The 19,577-nt window shown below is 40.4% G+C and overlaps 1 protein-coding gene across 2 annotated transcripts in view; it reads left to right on the top strand.

Moving 5' to 3' along the window:
• Positions 1 to 15,831, top strand: part of LOC120523405 (uncharacterized oxidoreductase YjmC-like) — a 91,437-nt gene extending 75,606 nt beyond the window's left edge. For both annotated transcript variants that reach the window (XM_039744700.1, XM_039744691.1), the window contains exons 9-11: positions 571 to 666; positions 2,461 to 2,571; positions 15,692 to 15,831. In XM_039744700.1, coding sequence (XP_039600634.1) covers positions 571 to 666; positions 2,461 to 2,571; positions 15,692 to 15,757 — 273 coding nt within the window. In that variant the 3' untranslated portion in view covers positions 15,758 to 15,831. The remainder of the gene's footprint in view (positions 1 to 570; positions 667 to 2,460; positions 2,572 to 15,691) is intronic.
• Positions 15,832 to 19,577: the final 3,746 nt, after the last annotated feature.

The following is a 19,577-nucleotide window of genomic DNA, read 5'->3' on the forward strand; positions in this document are numbered from 1 at the left end:
CTCATTTTCCAGGGCAGCTCAGTGGTTAGCCCAGCTCCAATAAACTGCATTCAAATCCTCTGTCTCATTACTGCCAGTGTTGAGTTAGCTGACCCAATACCCATGGTGGTTCTTCTCCAGATTTCCTCACGGAAATGTGGGGTGTCGTCTTGTTCCCTCAACAACCTGAATATGTGTGTGTGTTGTAGGTTAATTAGCAAGTCAGAATTGGTTTAGTATGAGTGTGTGAAAGTGTGCCCTCCAATTGACTGGTCCACCATCCAAGGTTTGGCTGCCTGGTGCCCATGTGTCATCAGGGTAGGCTCAGCTCCCCACAGCCCTCAGTTAGGTTCAGCAGATTTAAGTGTGTTATACTAGAGTGTATCTGAGCCCTCCCATCTTACAGTATTACACATCATACAACCTGAACCAGCTTAGCGGCACAGCCTGGTGGGCACATACAGACTTGGCCTTGGCCATCTCAGGTTGTAGGCACTGCTTTGAATGTGAGGATCTGTTTGTTATCTGTCTGTCCATTTGTGCCTCATTTCATCGCCCACATTTTAACCATCTCGTGTGGTCTCATTGTAGGGCCAGTGCTTTGTGGCAATTAATCCTGAAAACTTCGCCCCTGGATTTACTGACAGAATGGATGACTTGCTCAGTTTACATCGCAATCTGGAACCTGTAAGTATAATCAGCATCATCATCATTATAATAATAACAATAATAAAAATAATAATATATTTTATTTATATAAGCACCTTTCCCATGCTCAAGGCGCTTAGCAAAATTTACAGCTAAGTAACCCAAGGGTGGCAGGACGGCTACCCTACAGGACCCGGAAACTAAGTTCCAAATTCCAGGCCAGTTACTATCTATTTGTGTGCTCTTCGCACATTGTCTGCAGGGGACATTTTTCTGAATACATTCCTCCCACCCCTAACACACAAAGATGCTGGTAAGGTGATCCCAGTTCAGACCATTGTGCAAACGTGTGCAGTACAGCACAAAAGTTGGACCTCAAGATACTCACGTGGAGAGTATATGGCTTCTAATAATGGTTATTGTGGGGGACCCCCATCAGTAGGGTGCATCCAAATCTCTAATTACGTTGGATGCTATGAAAGGAACAGAAATAGAAGTCGGATGACTGTGTGGGACTGGGATCTTTGTGACAGACGTGCACTAGTCCAGCTGGGTTATTAATGGAATACCTCCTGATATTCTTCACATTGGACAAGTGATCTGATAGTTGCCTAATCCTTTAACAGGACTCAGGAGAGCAGGGGCAAATAGGACCATTGCAGGGAGTTCTTGGAAGATGGGCCCAGGAGTTACAGAGGCTAGCCTGGATGCCAGACATTATTCCCAGGATGCTTCTAAGAGGAGTTTTTGGTTGAAGCTTAAAAGTCCTGTCTGGTCACTCCATAGAAGAGCCTGGAGTACAATACAATACAATACAGTTTATTTATGTATAGACCAAAATCACACAAGAAGTGCCGCAATGGGCTTTAACAGGCCCTGCCTCTTGACAGCCCACCAGCCTGACTCTCTAAGAAGACAAGGAAAAACTCCCCCAAAAAAACTCTTGTAGGGAAAAAATGGAAGAAACCATGGGAAAGGCAGTTCAAAAAGAGACCCCTTTCCAGGTAGGGTAGGCATGCACTGGGTGTCAAAAAGAAGGGGGTCAATACAATACAATACAATACACAGAACAGAACACAAGTAATCCTCAGTACAAAATAATAGATATATTACAAGTACAGAGCAGAATTCAACAGTAGATGATATTACACAATACTATTTGGATTTTTGGAGTAGATAAGACACACATCAATGGTGGGATTGTGGGGGTCCCCTTGGTGTTTCAAGTGTGTAGATACAGCAGGGGGTGGGAATGCCTGAGGTACCCAGTCACTGAAATAGCCTTTTTTAACTTAAGCTGGTGACCCATCAACAGCAACTTATGCCCCAGTCTCCAGCTGTCTGTTTCTAGTATTTATTCATCCATTAAGGATGTACAACATCACTGTCTTTACTCCTTGTATCCTTTGTGTGCTTCACTTTGTAACAAACACGCCATTTTCTTCTGTTAATGCTTCCACCTGCCTTATGTGGGGCATAGTGATCACAGTACATTAGAGCAATCGAGACGAGAACAAGCCATTCAGCCGAATAAAGCTCACCAATTCTATCCACTCCATTCTTCTAAAGAAAGATCACGTCGAGTTTTGAAAGTCCCTAAAGTCTTACCACTCTACTTAGTCACTTATTCTATGTGTCTGTGGTTCTCTGTGTAAAGAAAAACCTCCTAATGTTTGTGTGAAATTCACTCTTAACAAGTTACCAGTGCTTAATGAACGCATGTTAGAGTAAAGTAAGATTGGAGAAGGGAAGCATCTCCAGTTTAATTGAATGTGCCCCTGAGTTAAAGCATTTGTTAAAACACGCTAACGATGAACCTTATCTTATCTTTAGGCTGAACCTGAAGTCCCAGTTGTGACTGCTGGAGATCCTGAGAGGACAAACATGAAAAAATGTGATGGATTAGGGGGCATACCCTACCACATCAGCGTGGTTAATTATATGGTGGGTGTCAACTCTAATTTGATTTTACCATTTTAAATTAAATGTGCTCAGATTAGATAGACTTTTAAAGTGACTCTTCTTGAATATGATAAATCTTAAAGACTAAGGAGTATCTTAAGATGTACACTGCATGTAGAAAGTCCTCAACCCCTGGGAAGTTTTCACATTTTATTGTTAAACAACATTAAATCAACAGTGGAATTATGGCAACTTTTATGACACTAAACAACACTAAAAGACTTTTGTCTAAGTGAAGACAGAGCTCTACAAAGTGGTCTAAATTAACTACCTATATATATATATATATATATATATATATATATATATATATATATATATATATATATATATATATATATATATATATATATATATATATATATATATATATAAACAAACAAACTGCTCAAAAAAATTAAAGGAACACTTTGAAAACACATCAGATCTCAATGGGAAAAAGAAATCCTCCTGGATATCTATACTGATATAGACTGGGTAATGTGTTAGGAGCGAAAGGATGCCACATCGTTTGATGGAAATGAAAATGATCAACCTACAGAGCCCTGAATTCAAAGACGCCCCAAAAATCAGAGTGAAAAAATGATGTGGCAGGCTAGTCCATTTTGCCAAAATTTAATTGCAGCAACTCAAAATTGTACGCAGCACTTTGTATGGCCCCTGTGTTCTTGTATACATGCCTGACAACATCGGTGCATGCTTCTAATGAGATGACAGATGGTGTTGTGGGGATCTCCTCCCAGATCTGGACCAGGGCATCACTGAGCTCCTGGACAGTCTGAGGTGCAACCTGGTGGCATTGGATGGACCAAAACATAATGTCCCAGAGGTGTTCTATTGGATTTAGGTCAGGAAAGTGTGGTGGCCAGTCAATGGTATCAATTCCTTCATCCTCCAGGAACTGCCTGCATACTCTCACCACATGAGGCCAGGAATTGTCGTGCACCAGGAGCCACTGTACCAGCATAGGGTCTGACAATGGGTCCAAGGATTTCATCCTGATACCTAATGGCAGCCAAGGTGCCTTTGTCAAGCCTGTAGCGGTCTGTGTGACCCTCCATGGATATGCCTCCCCAGACAATCATTAACCCACCACCAAACTGCTCATGCTGAATGATGTTACAGGCAGCATAATGTTCTCCATGGCTTCTCCAGACCCTTTCACTTCTGTCACGTGCTCAGGGTGAACCTGCTCTCATCTGTAAAAGCACAGGGCACCAGTGGTGCATCTGCCAATTCTGGTATTCTATGGCGAATGCCAATCGAGCTGCATGCTGCTGGGCAGTGAGCTCAGGGCCCATTAGAGGACATGGGGCCCTTGGGTCACCCTCATGAAGTCTTTCTGGTTGTTTGGTCAGAGACATTCACACCAGTGGCCTGCTGGAGGTCATTTTGTAGGGCTCTGGCAGTGCTCATCCTGTTCCTCCTTGCCCAAAGGAGCAGATACTGGTCCTGCTGATGGGTTATGGACCTTCTATGGCCCTCTCCAGCTCTCCTAGAGTAACTGCTTGTCTCCTAGAATCTCCTCCATGCCCTTGAGACTGTGCAGGGAGACACAGCAAACCTTCTGGCAATGACACGTATTGATGTGCCATCCTGGAGAAGTTGGACTACCTGTGCAACCTCTGTAGGGTCCAGGTACCGCCTCATGCTACCAGTAGTGACACTGACTGTAGCCAAATGCAAAACTAGTGAAGAAACAGTCAGAAAAGATGAGGAGGGAAAAATGTCAGTGGCCTCCACCTGTTAAACCATTCCTGTTTTGGGGGTCATCTCATTGTTGCCCCTCTAGTGCATCTGTTGTTAATTTCATTAACACCACAGCAGCTGAAACTGATTAACAACCCCCTCTGCTACTTAACTGACCAGATTAATATCCCATAAGTTTCATTGACTTCATGCTATACTCTGATTCAAAAGTGTTCCTTTAATTCTTTTGAGCAGTATATATACAGTAATCCCTCCTCGATCGCGGGGGTTGCGTTCCAGAACCCCCCGTGATAGATGAAAATCCGTGAAGTAGAAACCATATGTTTGTATGGTTATTTTTATATATTTTAAGCCCTTATAAACTCTCCCACACTGTTAACATTATTATAGCCCTCTAGACATGAAATAACACATTTTAGTCAAAAGTTTAAAGATGTGCTCCATGACAAGACAGAGATGACAGTTCTTTCTCACAATTAAAATAATGCAAATAGATCTTCTTCTCTTCAGGAGCAGAGAATTTCAGAGAGAGAGAGAGAGATCGCTCGCAAAGAAAAGCAAACAATCAAAAAATCAATATGTGTGCTTTTAAGTTTGCCGCAGCATTTTTTAGAGGAGCGTCAGTATCTTCTAAGCAAACAGCCTCTGTGCAAACAGCCCCTCTGCTCACATCTCCTCCATCAGGCGCAGAGAAGGTCAGAGAGAGAGAGAGAGTGAGATTAAAGCAAACCATCAAAAAATCAATAAGTGTGCTTTTGGAAGCACCGCGATAAAGCGGCTGGCATTTCTTAGAGGTGCGTTTGTATCCACTAGGCAAACAGCTTCTGTGCAAACAGCACCTCTGCTCACACCCCCTCCGTCAGGCGCAGAGAATGTCAGAGAGGGGGAGAGAGAGGCAGAGACAAGCAAACAATCGAGCACCGCACGGTATAACATTTTTAAGATTTTTGTATAAAATCAACTGGGCAAAGAAACTGAGGAAGCATGTACCATAAATTAAAAGACCCATTGTCCGCAGAAATCCGCGAACCAGAGAAAAATCCGTGATATATATTTAGATATGCTTACATTTAAAATCCACGATAGAGTGAAGCCGCGAAAGTCGAAGCGCGATATAGCAAGGGATTACTGTATATATATATATATATATATATATATCTTCATTTGGATCTTGATCTTTGTCCGCGAATGAATTAGAAGAAGAAGCACTAGATGGCAGTAGAGAGACAGCTAAAACATAGGCATTGCATTAAGAATCTCCTCCAGGCTTATACTACTAAAGACTGTAGTACTCCAGTCACACCTCAAAACACAGACATTCAAACTAAACAGATTCTTGTGCTTTAAATTAACTAAAGAGATCTTCATTTAGATCTTGATCTTTGTTTGGCCATGAATTCCACGCATGCGTAGACCACCTTCCAGTTTAGTACGTTGTTGTTACTCACGGATGTCAACAATGTGCCGGAATATGAAAGGGGTGGTGGAGAGTGTTACGCTGGTTAGCTCCTGAGGCCTGGTTAGAGAATGAGATTGTCGAAGATAAAAGATACGTGCCTACGTAACATTTGAATGAAAGAAAGACAGTGGGTAAAATGAATGACAACGTAACAGCACGTTCCGGAAACTATTATTGTTATGTTGTAGCTGGCGAGTGCTGCGCGTCTCACAGTTGTACCGTGGTTTGCTCACATGTCAGTGAAGTGATCCCTATTTATGCTTTAAAGAGCCTGGATACCTATGTGTCCCCCTTTTATAACCATTGCTCCGTGTATATTGCCTTACTCTTTAGATTGCCACAAAGCAACCTGCGAGATTGGAGAAAGGTTGAGAAGTTAGGGAGAGGAAACGACAGCGTCATGAAAATGACACGGACTGTGAATGGACAGGAGCAGAAATGCTCCTACACCACCACATAATTACGATTCGGACAGTGATTCTGAGTAGGCCGTTCCTATCGAATCAATGTCCAAGGGTTTTCTTTTGTAATTTTGTTTCCCTTATAAAAAATCATACTGCTGTGCGACGAAGGGCCCAGTTCACGACTGGCAGCCGCATTTAAACAGGGAGCCCTTCACACACAACTTTAACACGCGCAACGTAGTTGGGCATACATGGCTAGTATATATATATATATATTCGTTAACATAGCTGAAATACCTTGCGTTGCCCGGGAGGAAAATAAAGTGTTTTTTTTAATTGTTTGAGAAAGATCTAATTAAAAGAAACTTTAAAAATAAAAATAAATTAACAAACAATGAAGACTCACTAATGTGCTTGTCTTGCAGTCTTGTATGTATGTTATCATCCAGTTAACGCTCGGAACCGGCCAACTCTATTTAATTTCAAAAGCAACAGGGGCGCAGTGGCGCTCAAACATAAAGAATGCTGACAGTCACCTCCAGCTCGCCCTCTGGTGGTCATTCTGAGTGTCAACTGGATGATAACATGCATACAAGACCACAAGATCAGCCCCCACTCTACCCAGGTGGGGTTAGGGTTGATTTCACTCTACAGTATTTTTAGTCAACCAGTGAGAAACAGGTGTACCGATTTTCATGAAAATCGCTCGAGTCGTTCAGTAGTGATGATGGAACATACATACACACACACACACACACATATTGACTTTTATATATATATAGAAACTGGGGGCAACCCCTCTGCCCGTGCTACGCTTCAGCAACTTCGCGTCTCTGCCGCTCGCATATGTGGATTTCACTTTCACCAAACAACAAATCTTTTAATTCTCGCAGATACGCCTCTTCATTAGGAATAAACACTACTTTTTTTTTCCCTGATGGCAACACTAATTAGACGATCAAAAAGTCTCCGACTTAAACTTTATATCCAAACAATATATTCGATCTCTTTTCGCTGTTCCATTATTTCACTGAGCAATAATTTCCATTTGTTTTTTGCACTAATGTGATCTTCACTATCCTTTCTTTGAGACTTTCGAATTTTCATACTTTCATTATCTCTAACCTGCTCTGCATGTGTACCGCATCAACGTTTTGGAATTCTTTACGATGTTCTCCTTTGTCATCTACTCCTCGTCTTTTATTTCTGGCTCCTGGGCATGGTTAAATCTCTTGGCACAAAGACTCATTTTGCGGGACATGAAAGTGTCTCCCTGAGAAAATCACGTCTCGTCTTCTTCCAAGATTTTTTTTTAAAATACAGATATATATGTAAAAACAAAATAACTGAATGACACCCATAAGTCACCACTGTTGCAGCCAACTGGTTTTAGAAGTCCCAGAATTAGTTCAACAGTGGGTCTCCTGTCTGGGGTTTCAGTCAATTGTCGTCTAAATGGACCTGAATGTGTTAGGGCCAACTTGTGATGAGTCAGTATGCTGGACTAACCTACACAATAAAGACTAATAAACATTCTGCACTAAATGTTGAAAGCATTTCGGGCTCAGACGGAAGTTCCTTAAAGTTGGGAGGGTCTGTCCCTGCAGCTCCCACTGGCAGTACCCATGGAACTGTAATTCCCAGCCTGCCTTGCAGATATCCATGCAGGTACTGTAGCTCAGGGAGACTGCCACCTATTGTATGGGTGGAGCAAATAGTTCCTGGTGTCCATGACAATACATATAAAGTTTACAAAAGCATATATAGATAAAAAATCATTAAAAAAATGAATTAATGTGTGCCTTGAGAGAAGATTTCTTTTCCAGCAAGGCAATGAACCCAAGCATAAAGACAAAGCTACACAGAACGGACAACAATGTAAATGTCCTGGAGTAGCCGGGTCACAACCAGATCTCAGTCCAGTTAAGAATTTCTAGATAGTCTTCGGATAGTTTATTTTTTATTTTGCAAAGACATTTCTATTTTATTTTTATATCTATTAGTTTCAGTTTTAGTTTTAGTAATTATGGTATGGTTAAAGAGCTACTAGGGAGTTTAGTTTTTTTGTCACAATGAGACAGAGCTGTACACTTAACAGGTTTAGATATAATATGAATGTAATGTTAGTGGAAGCTTACTACACCACACAACACACTTTACTATTTGGTTTTGTGTTTGTCTGGTAAAATATTTTCTATGTCATTTGTGCTGAACAAATCTACGCAGACTGTTAGCACTGTTTTCTTTTCCTTTTATTGCCCAGAATGGGCCAATTTGTAATGAACCTTAGGTGAATTTGTAAGGAGTGAGGGTTTTTTACTCTAAATGTCTACAGCACACAACATATCCTGCTCCAACGACAATGTGCTTATAATGAATGCCTTCAATATTTCATTCAAAAATCTCAAATTCTGGGCTTTGTTATTTTCTACCAGCCATATTGATCTCTGATTCCATCTCAGGCACAAACAATTTATAGACAGAATTTTGCACCTGCAGGCCTGGAAAAATAAAAAAAAATAAGAAAAGAGAATCTACTGTGTTTTGACAGGTGTGACCATGAAAATCACATGAGTTAAGGAAGAACAAGGGTCTTAGTCTTAAATCAGTGTGCAGACCCCACCTTGCTGTATTGAGGGAAACAAAGAAAAACAAGCATGTAGTGTGAAGGTTATGGGCAGTGAGACATGAATAGCCCATCATAAGAACAGTAAACCCTTAATGAGCAGAGCAAGAGCAGGTAATAAGAGTATGAGCGGGCACAAAATGACAGAGACAGCATCTGAGACTCTCTTCCCCCACCTACCTGTAGTTCAGGAAAGACATTGCCAACTCAGGAATTTTACACGGTTTGTATCGCATTGTTGTTAAATGACATTTTTAAAGCAACAATATGATGATCTTGTATGATGACCTAGTCAGTCTCTCGATCGGTGCTGTTTTATTTTCAAAAATCGGGAGTGGTCTCCCCTCGACTTTCTCGTGTACTCAGATATGGGGATGGATATTTGAGGAGTAAACTGCATGACAATGATTGTAATATGCACATTAAAGAACCATCAACAACAAATCAAATCAAATTAATAATTCATTGAACAATTATTATAAATGTAATGTTGAATAAATCGGCAGCTGCATGAATAAAAAAAAAAAAGTCGAGTATCTGTTCAGGTAAAGTACCACTTCCGGTTAATGGATTTGGCCCAAGAGTTAATACAGATCTACAATTCTGATGTAACGACCACATGCCAAATTTCATCCATCTATCTAGCTGCGTTTTTGAGATATCATGTTCATTCACACACACACAGACATAATTCCAAAAAACAGTATTTTCTGACTCAGGGAGGTGTAAAACGTCAAGATTCATCAAAATGTCGAAGTCGATTTTTTTTCATGAGTAGTGTACTTTCTCTATACTTTGTATACTTCGAGTGCAAAGTGGCACCTGAGAAATAAACTGAAATGTTACTCAATCTTGATTTTTCTGTCCATACGGTAAAGTTTTTCAGGCATTTAAATTACATCTTGATATACAACAAGTACAGAGAAAGGCGGCACGTAAATCACTTTCTATTTCACATGCTTTCCGCGTATTCAGCTCACTCTGTCACCGTAAATGCTGTGTGAACAGCCACCATTCACTGGATGAATATATGAGGGCGGCTCGTGGTGGATGGCTTTCAGTTTTAGACTTAAATGTTATAAAGGTTAAAAACTAACAGCAAGAAAATTAAAAAGTGAAAACTAAAATTGTGTTTAGTAAGTTATTATTTTATTTCAGTTAGTCTTTTCAGCAACTTTAATTTTTTCGTTTAGTTTTAGGTTTTCATTTCAGTTTTGTTAATTATTTTATTTCAGTTTACGTAAATGTTTTTTAATAATAGTTTCAGTTTTGATTTTAGTTTTCGTTAACTATAATAACCTTGGTTGGCAATCAAGTGGATTATTAGTAAGATTTCACATGATAATTTAATTATGAGAGGTTTTGGGAAACACTTGTAAATTATTAATCATTCTTAAGATGGATGTTACGATGTTCTAAGCATCCTAATGGGTAGAAAAGGACATGATCTGCCATACAAGTAGCAGAAGTGTAGCGCAGCACTTAGTGACTGAGGGGGGTAAAGCCTGAGGTTACAGCTTTAGTTCTCACCACTGACTTAGCCTTTCGGGGCTCACAAATTAGAGATAAGAACAACATTGTGCTTTATAACTCACTTTGGATAAAAGTATCCTGTAAATAAGTAAAGGGAAAGATGAGTCTATATAAACATTCTTTTCGAATTCTTCTCTTTATGTGCTGTTGAGCATCAATCAATCAATCAATCAACATTTATTTATATAGCACATATTCATACAAAAAAATGTAGCTCAAAGTGCTTTACAAAATGAATAGAAAAATAGAAGACACAATAAAAAATAAACATAAGTCAACATTAATTAACATAGAATTAGAGTAAGGTCCAATGGCCAGGGTGGACAGAAAAAACAAAAAAAACTCCAAAAGCTGGAGAAAAAAATAAAATCTGTAGGGGTTCCAGACCAAGAGACCGCCCAGTCCCCTCTGGGCAATCTACCTAACATAAGTCAAACAGTCCTCTTTGTATTTAGGGTTTTCATGGAAGGACCTGATGATGATGGTCACGTAGACTTCTGGCTTTCAGTCCATCAATGTTGGTGCATCATGATGCTTTGAGTAGGTGGTGGTGGCGCAGAAGAGAGAAGAGAGAGTTGGGGTCAGTACGGATTTTAGAGCCACTATGAATAGTTATTGTGATGAATTGAACATACAGAGTATCAGGATTAAGTTAAAGTGAAGTTATGAGAAGGCCATGTTAAAGTAATGTGTTTTCAGCAGTGTTTTAAAGTGCTCTACTGTATTTGCCTGGCGAATTCCTATTGGCAGGCTATTCCAGATTTTAGGTGCATAGCAGCAGAAGGCCTCCTCACCACTTCTTTTAAGTTTAGCTTTTGGAATTCTAAGGAGACACTCATTTGAAGATCTGAGGTTACGATTTGGAATATAACGTGTCAGACATTCCGATATATAAGATGGAGCGAGATTATTTAAGGCTTTATAAACCATAAGCAGTATTTTAAAGTCAATCCTGAATGACACAGGTAACCAGTGTAGTGACATCAAAACTGGAGAAATGTGTTCGGATTTTCTTTTCCCAGTTAGGATTCTAGCAGCTGCATTCTGCACTCGTTGCAAGCGATTTATGTCTTTTTTGGGTAGTCCTAAGAGGAGTGTGTTACAGTAATCTAGTCGACTGAAAACAAAAGCGTGAATTAATTTCTCAGCATCTTTCAATGATATAAGAGGTCTAACTTTTGCTATGTTTCTTAAGTGAAAAAATGCTGTCCTAGTGGTCTGATGAATATGCGATTTAAAATTCAGATTACAGTCAACGGTTAACCCTAAATTTTTTACTTCCGTCTTAACTTTTAATCCTAGTGCATCAAGTTTATTTCTGATAACCTCATTGAATCCATTATTGCCAATTACTAAGATTTCAGTTTTCTCTTTATTTAGTTTGAGAAAATTACTATTCATCCATTCAGAAATACCAGTAAGACATTGTGTTAGTGAATCGAGAGAGTCGGAGTCATCAGGTGCTATAGATAAGTACAGCTGTGTGTCATCAGCATAGCTGTGGTAGCTCACGTTGTGCCCTGAGATAATCTGACCTAACGGAAGCATGTAGATTGAGAAGAGCAGCGGACCCAGGATAGAGCCTTGTGGAACACCATATCGGATATCATGTGTCTTTGAGATGTGATTACCACAACTAACAAAGAATTTTCTCCCTGCCAGGTAGGATTCAAACCAATTTAAGACCCTGCCAGAGAGGCCCACCCATTGACTAAGGCGATTTCTAAGAATATTATGATCAATGGTGTCAAATGCAGCACTCAGATCTAAGAGGATGAGAACAGATAAATGGCCTCTGTCTGCATTTACCCGCAAGTCATTTACTACTTTAATGAGTGCAGTTTCTGTGCTGTGATTTGTTCTGAAGCCTGACTAAAATTTATCAAGAATAGCAGGTTTATTGAGGTGGTCATTTAACTGCATAATGACTGCCTTCTCTAGAATTTTACTTAAGAAGGGCAGGTTGGAGATGGGTCTAAAATTTTCAAAGGCAGAGGAGTCAAGATTACTTTTCTTGAGCAGGGGTTTAACTACAGCAGTCTTAAGACAGTCTGGAAAGACCCCCGTATCTAATGACGAATTTACTATGTCAAGAATATTGTCAATTAGCACGTCTGATATTTCTTTGAAAAACCTTGTTGGTATTGGGTCAAGGACGCAGGTGGAGGGTTTCAGTTGCCTTATTGTCACCCTAATGTCCTCTCATCCAGTGCCACGAGGTTACGACTGCATGGTATCCTCTTTCTTCTTCATTATGTCCCACTTGTTGATTTTCACTCAAAGGTTAACATGACAATTCAAATTCTAAACAGTAGAAACTATCTATGCTAACATGTTGGTGCCAGGTAGAGGAATACCCACCTAAAAATTATATTTTTGTTATGTGCTACTTACTCCATGTACTTTGTAGTGGTGGCCAATACAAATTTTGAATCTCTCTTTTTCATGCAGAATGGAGAGAAAAAAAGTTTATGATATAATAGAAGCCAATGGTGACCAGTGCTGTACAATGGCAAACGATGTGAAAAACACCAATTGTAAGAAAAACAATTCTCATGTTACCCGTGTCTCATAACGTGTCTCATAATCCACATGTTGGTTATCCAGCTGTATTCTCAAAATGTGCAAAACATATGCTTTATTGCTAAAATATTGTTAAACTAGTGGACGCCCGCTGTAGCATACGGCGGTGTAAGAGTAGGAACGGAAAACAGTGAGAAAGGAATTCAGAACTCAAGAAGAAAGAAATACTTCTTGAAAGATGCAATTGTGAATAGGTGTTTTGCTGGAGAAGACAGATGATGAGTCGAAAGATCTAATCTCGGAAAGAGCTTGAATTTCAGCTTCACCACCATAAACTGTAGCTGTTGCCATGTATTGATAGTACTTGTGACTTGTTGTGATAACTCGACTTCCATTGGAAAGAATAACAGGAACAACGTTTCCAAATCTGTCCCAATGTAATGCAACAAAATCTACTGTCCTGTGTCGTAGTGAGAGTGCATTGCCTTTGTCAACAGTTTGTGTCAAGAAATAACCCACTGATAGGAACAGGCAGTTGCCAGATCCCGGAATACAGATGACGTTGTACAAAAACCTGTCGACAGAGAAGATACTGTTGTTCATTTTATAACAAAGGCTTAGGAAACAACTGTCACAGTATAATGAAAATAGCAAGGAGCGAAACCAATGGCAATGGTCGAGAGAGTACCTTCCTGTAGCAGGCTACGTAAAAGCCTCCCAGGCGCAGACATGGCCGAAGGGAAAGGTGACGCGGTCAGGCTAGATATTGGGCAGTGGCGTGAAACCAATGGGGTCATGAGAGAAGAGCGGGGAACGCGGTAGTCCGAAGGAGGAATAGAATGTGGGGGTGTATGGGAGGCCGCAGGCAGCGTGGGAAAGGGTTTGGAAGACGACGAATAGGAATCGAAAAATGGGTTTGAAGAGGGAAGCAGGATGAACCAGAAGAGAAATATATATAAGAGATACTGGAATTATCAGGCAACGTCATAAACAGGAAACCCAAAGTCTCATGGCATTGACTTTTTATACTAAAGACCCGCCTCTCCCCCTTCATTCATTGGTCAAGAGTCTTGTCTTCAGGTCAAAAAGTCATTCCAATGAGGCTTTAGGTTTCTTGTTGATGCTGTGCACTGATAGTTCCAAAAATTGTGAGTTTCAAAATTCTTCTTGGCTATGACTACAGACTAAATGGGGTACAGTAAATTAAATATAAAAAATATATAATTTATGGATGGAGGATTCCTTTTAGTCTTTTGATGCCTTATTGTTACCCACATGTCAGTGTATGCTCTTCCAACCACAATATGCCATGCAGTTGAAAATGCTCACTCGGTGTTTACAGACGTAGCAGGGGCAGATGTCTCATTTGACCAGAAAAGCAAGCACTGGGAATATCTCTGCTTTCTGTCCCCACCATGCTAGAGGACTAACTGCTGTTGTAAGAACCACTGCTTTACAACTTCTCCTAGCTGTAACCACGCAGCATCAGTTAACAGTTTATCAAAGTTTCACACACTTTGTCTCGCATCCATGGCTTGTAAGGCTGCAGTAACTGCAGCTTGGTGCTTGCAACAGCATTGAGTATATCATGAGACCTGTTGAAATACAATAAGTTTGTGCTTTGGTGGTCAATTTGACAACAAGCCCATGGATGTAGTGGTGCATCTACAAAATAATATTGCTATTGGTCATACTCATCACAGAATTAAGTGTTTGAATGTGTGAAAAACGTAACCTGCAGTCCCTACCAACTTTCACGTTTGGTGATGTCTACGTTGTGTGCAGACCTCCACATCATTATACTGACTATGAATATCTGTTTGAGAAGGTTCAAGTTGTAAAATGACACAAAGAACTCAGATAAAGAGTTGGGGTGCCACCTTGGTAACCCCACATACTGTAATTTGACAGGTTAGTCACGGAGATGTCATTACAGATACACGTCCAAATAGAACCGAAGTAGGTAACTGGTTTGCCTGTTTATGAAGCAAGATGGTAGGAATGGGCGGGTCCAGGAGGATGGACACCGGAGATGACCTCAGTGATGCAAGGGCCGTCAATAGAGGGAGAAAGAAAGGAGGAAAGGGATCAGAAAACAGTGCCAACCCTGGCTCGGCAGATAACTACATTCACTAGAGCTCTTAAGCTGCGTCCCATACACCCGCACGTGACAAAGTTTTTAAATCAGATTTTTAAATCTCGTAATTATGACGGAAAACATTTTCTTTTCCTCCATATGGTAATGTTATCCAATACACGATACAACACTTCCTCTTGCCAGTTTTCTGTATCATGAAAATCAATATAACAAAATATTATCTCATTTCTGAATGCATTTGTGCCCTTGCAGTTTAAACTGGCATTGCATCACTGAACTCACCCCTGGGATTCACTGGGTTGACAGCTCAGCTCTGATATGGAATTGAAAGAGAATTTTGAATCAATGTTTTATCCATCCATCTATTATCCAACCCGCTATATCCTAACTACAGGGTCACGGGGGTCTTCTGGAGCCAATCCCAGCTAACACAGGGCGCAAGGCAGGAAACAAACCCCGGGCAGGGTGCCGGCCCACCACAGGGCACACACACACACATACCAAGCACACACTAGGGACAATTTAGGATCGCCAATGCACCTAACCTGCATGTCTTTGGACTGTGGGAAGAAACCCACACAGGCACAGGGAGAACATGCAAACTCCACGCAGGGAGGACCTGGGAAGCGAACCCGGGTCTCCTAACTGCAAGACAGCAGCGCCACCCACTGCACCACCGTGCTTTCAACAATGTTTTATGTAACAGAAAATATTATTTTAATAACTTCTTTCGTTTGTTTGTTTTTTAGAACAATATGGCCAAAGACCTTGGAGTAAATCCCCTGCTACCCACAGAACGAAAAGTGGAGGAATAACAGTTTGGTCTGATTTCTGTCCATATGCACACAGTTAATGCTGCTGTTTTTTTTCTAATTATTTTAAAATATTTTTTAAGTAGTTTTTAATTTTTGGTTGCTTCTCAGGATCTTTTTTTTTTATTATGTTTTCTGTTTTGTCGTCAATGTGCTCTCAAGAAATATCTGATGGTCATACATGTATGGCATTACCAGAGGTGCACTGAACTTTTAGTAGCACGTAGATGCTGCTTAACTTTTTAAATCCTGTTTGTTATTATTTGAAATGTTTTTGTCTTTATGTGTAATAAAATGGAAAATAATTAAGAGTGGGAGTTTTTGCATACTTTATTAACTGTACGTGACACACTATATATTCTCTGTTTAAATGTGGTTATCCTATTAAGTTTCAATTGTACTAGCAGCAATCGAATTACAGTACAATGAGCTTCTCATCCTGGTCGTCTGAGCTCAAAAAACCAATTGCCATGGGCAGCAGGCACAAGATAAGTAACTCACTAAATGAACACTCACCGTACATTCAATTAAACATGCTGTTGTCATGGTTATTTTCAAAACATAGGTTTTGTATGATCGTCAGTCCATGAGAGTACCTACCTGAAATAAATAGCTCCTAATGAGTAAGTAAAGCAGCAAAGATCTGAAAATGACAAAGGGAAAGCCAGAATTAACCCCTTGTGACAGGCGCCTGGCATCCATGCCCAGCCGGGATGCCCCTGCACACTCTATATTCAGGGGGAACAGCCCTGGACAGTGCAATACCTCCCCCTGGACGCTAGATGGCCGCCCCCCTGGGCTGGTGTAGTGCCTCGGTTTCCCACAGGGCTCCCTGGGAATTGGAGTTGGGGGCAGCCCTGTTGGGTCCCGCAGGTAACGCCAGGGGGTGCTGTGTTTGGGACTCCTGAGCCCGTATGGGCAACAGCTTCATCACACCTGGAAGTGCCGCCGGTTCTTGGTGATCAAACACCTGGAGCACTTCCAGGTGACCCATAAAAAGGAGGCAGCAACTACCACTGATCAGCCAGAGTCGGGTGGAGGAGGACAAGGTTGCGAGGGAGGAGTGGTGGTGCCAGGGAAGAGAAGAGAAGAGAAGAGAAGAGAAGAGTGTTTGTGCTGCACTACTGGTGTTTGGGACTGTGTTGTGACTGGGGGGAGTACGGGGAAGACGTGCCCTCAAGCTAAAGAGAAATAAAAAATCCTTTTATTTTACACGTGCCTCCCGTGTCCAATCTGTGTCGGGTCAGGCGCTATATAGTGCCTTTCACACCCTTTAATTCGAAGCTCCAAAGACGATGCTGAATCGGGGAGAGCATCTATAGACATGTTTAATAAAAAGATTTTTCCTCCTCAGGGAATGCATCTATGAATTTCTTTAACTTGGTGGTCATAGTGGCAGAAGTACAGGCATCCTTTACTTTGATAAAAGTTTTATGGAAGTTTCAAAACCAAAGAACCCCTACTGGTACTTTTTCTTTCACTTGCCCTCAGTCACATTTCTGTTGGAAGAGGATTTAGGTTTGGCATTTATTTTTAGTGGATGACTGCCTTTCTTTCAGCAGTGTACCTTCAAAGTTTTTATTGTGTGCAAAGTTACATGCATGTTTTGAACATGTGAAGTTTCTTTGATTACCGCTCTTATTTTGCGAGTAGTAATTCAGTTATTGCCCGTGTTTTGGTGCTTTATAAGTTTCTTTTCTGACATGTGTTCCTTATATAGACGTGTGTCACCCATTATTTGATAATGAAGCATATAGTGACGCTGGACCAGTTTCTCCAAAGATGTATAAAATCAAGCCTTTTTTTGACAACTGTATTCTAAAATTTTCTGGAAGTTACATTCCAGAGGGAGATCTTTCAATCAATGAAAGTTCACTGCTATGGAGTGGCTATCTGGGGTGGTATACATTCTGAAAAAAAGATCACGTTTTGGGATGGAATCTTATTATCCTTGTGGGGCAAAAAGTGGATATGTGTGGGATATAATGATGTACACGGGAAAAGATACAGAACTTGAAAACGATGTAGGAGAGGTTGATGTGTGTAATTTTAGAAAACTGTCGAGGATTGCGGAGAAGCTACTGAATCAGGGTTATTTGAAAGGACTAGACCATTACTACAGCAGTACGAAGCTGTGTGAATTTTTGAATTTAATAGAAACTGCCGCGGTAGGAGCAGTAAGATCAAACAGAAAGGACCTGCCAAAATCTGTGATGATAAAAAAATACCTACCCAATTTCCTTCACCTCTCACCATCCTCTACAACGGAAGAAATACTGATCAGTTATGAGGACTCAAACAGCATTTCTGTAATATACAGACTCTACCCTACTTTAAATGTTATTATTTGGCGGCTAATATACAAGCTATAAAAACCTGGACATGGACACAAATAGATGAACATACACAGGCCTGGTCCACAATAGAAATGAAATCCTGCAGTACTTCTCTATATTCCCCAATAAATACAAGTCATCACCAATATAAAGTATTAACAACCCAATTGTGCTTCACTCACTCAGAATATCGAGCCAATTTAGGAAGCATTTTAAGCTTTTATCTGTGGCACCTCTGCACGAGAACCACCCTTATCCACCCTCTCAAATGTACACAGTTTTTAATATCTGGAAAACATTTGGGATTAAATCACTTAGAGATCTGTACATTGACAACATTTTTGCATCCTATGAACAATTACACTCCAAATTTAACTTTCCAGCAACACATGTCTTTCACTATCTTCAAATTAGAAACTTTGTTAAACAGAACCTGCCCATTTTTCCTCACCTCCCACCTACCTCTATGCTGGAAAAAATATTGATCAATCTTGACGACTCAGACAGCATTTCTATAATATATAAAACCATTTTACAGTTCCTCCCTTTCAAAGATCCAAGACGACAATGGGAAAAGGATCTCTCACTCAACATATCAGAAAAGGAGTGGAAGGTCGCAATACACAGAATTCACTCGAGCTCCATATGCGCAAAGCATTCAATTATTCAACTTAAAATTATATATCGAGTACATCTGTCTCACTTGAAATTGTCCAAAAATTTACCAGGCAAGATCCAACCTGCTAACATTGCACTCAAGCTCCAGCCTCACTGGGTCACATGTTTTGGGCCTGCACCAAATTAAGGTCATTCTGGACCAAAATCTTTAAATGCCAATCAGACATCCTTGGTGTCACAATCCCTTCTGACCCATTAACAGCTGTGTTTGGTGTTCTTCCAGATGGACTTAAAGTGGAGAAGGACAAACAAACTGTGATTGCCTTCACTACACTATTGGCACGCAGACTTATCTTCCTCAACTGGAAGAATCCTAACTCTCCTCTTTAACGTCAGTGGGTAACTGATGTTTTATATTATCTGAAATGGGAAAAAATCTAATTCTCACTTAGAGGATCTGTGCAGAACTTTCAAAACCTCAATCAATAATATTTTAGAATAAGCTTTTAAATTGAGGAAGTTTATTCTCTCCCATGTTTTTCTTTTCTGTCTATTTTTATTTATTTATTTATTTATTGATATCCATCCATGTGTGTTAGGTTAACTGGAAATTCCACATTGTCCTCTTTCAGTGTGTGGGTGTGTGTGTATGATCATATGAGTGAGTGGCACTTCTGTTTCCTGCTGTGTGCCCAAAGCTGCTATAATAGAGTTACACCTTGGAAGGTCAACCAAATCTTGCATACAGGTATTAGGTACAAAACATAGATTTCTATCAACTTTTAGGCTATTTCCACTCACCGGAAGTGGTACTTTACCTGAACACATACTCGATTGTTTTTTTTAATTTTTATTCATGTAGCTGAACA

Source organism: Polypterus senegalus, chromosome 1, assembly GCF_016835505.1.
Source record: "Polypterus senegalus isolate Bchr_013 chromosome 1, ASM1683550v1, whole genome shotgun sequence".
NCBI lineage: Eukaryota > Metazoa > Chordata > Cladistia > Polypteriformes > Polypteridae > Polypterus > Polypterus senegalus.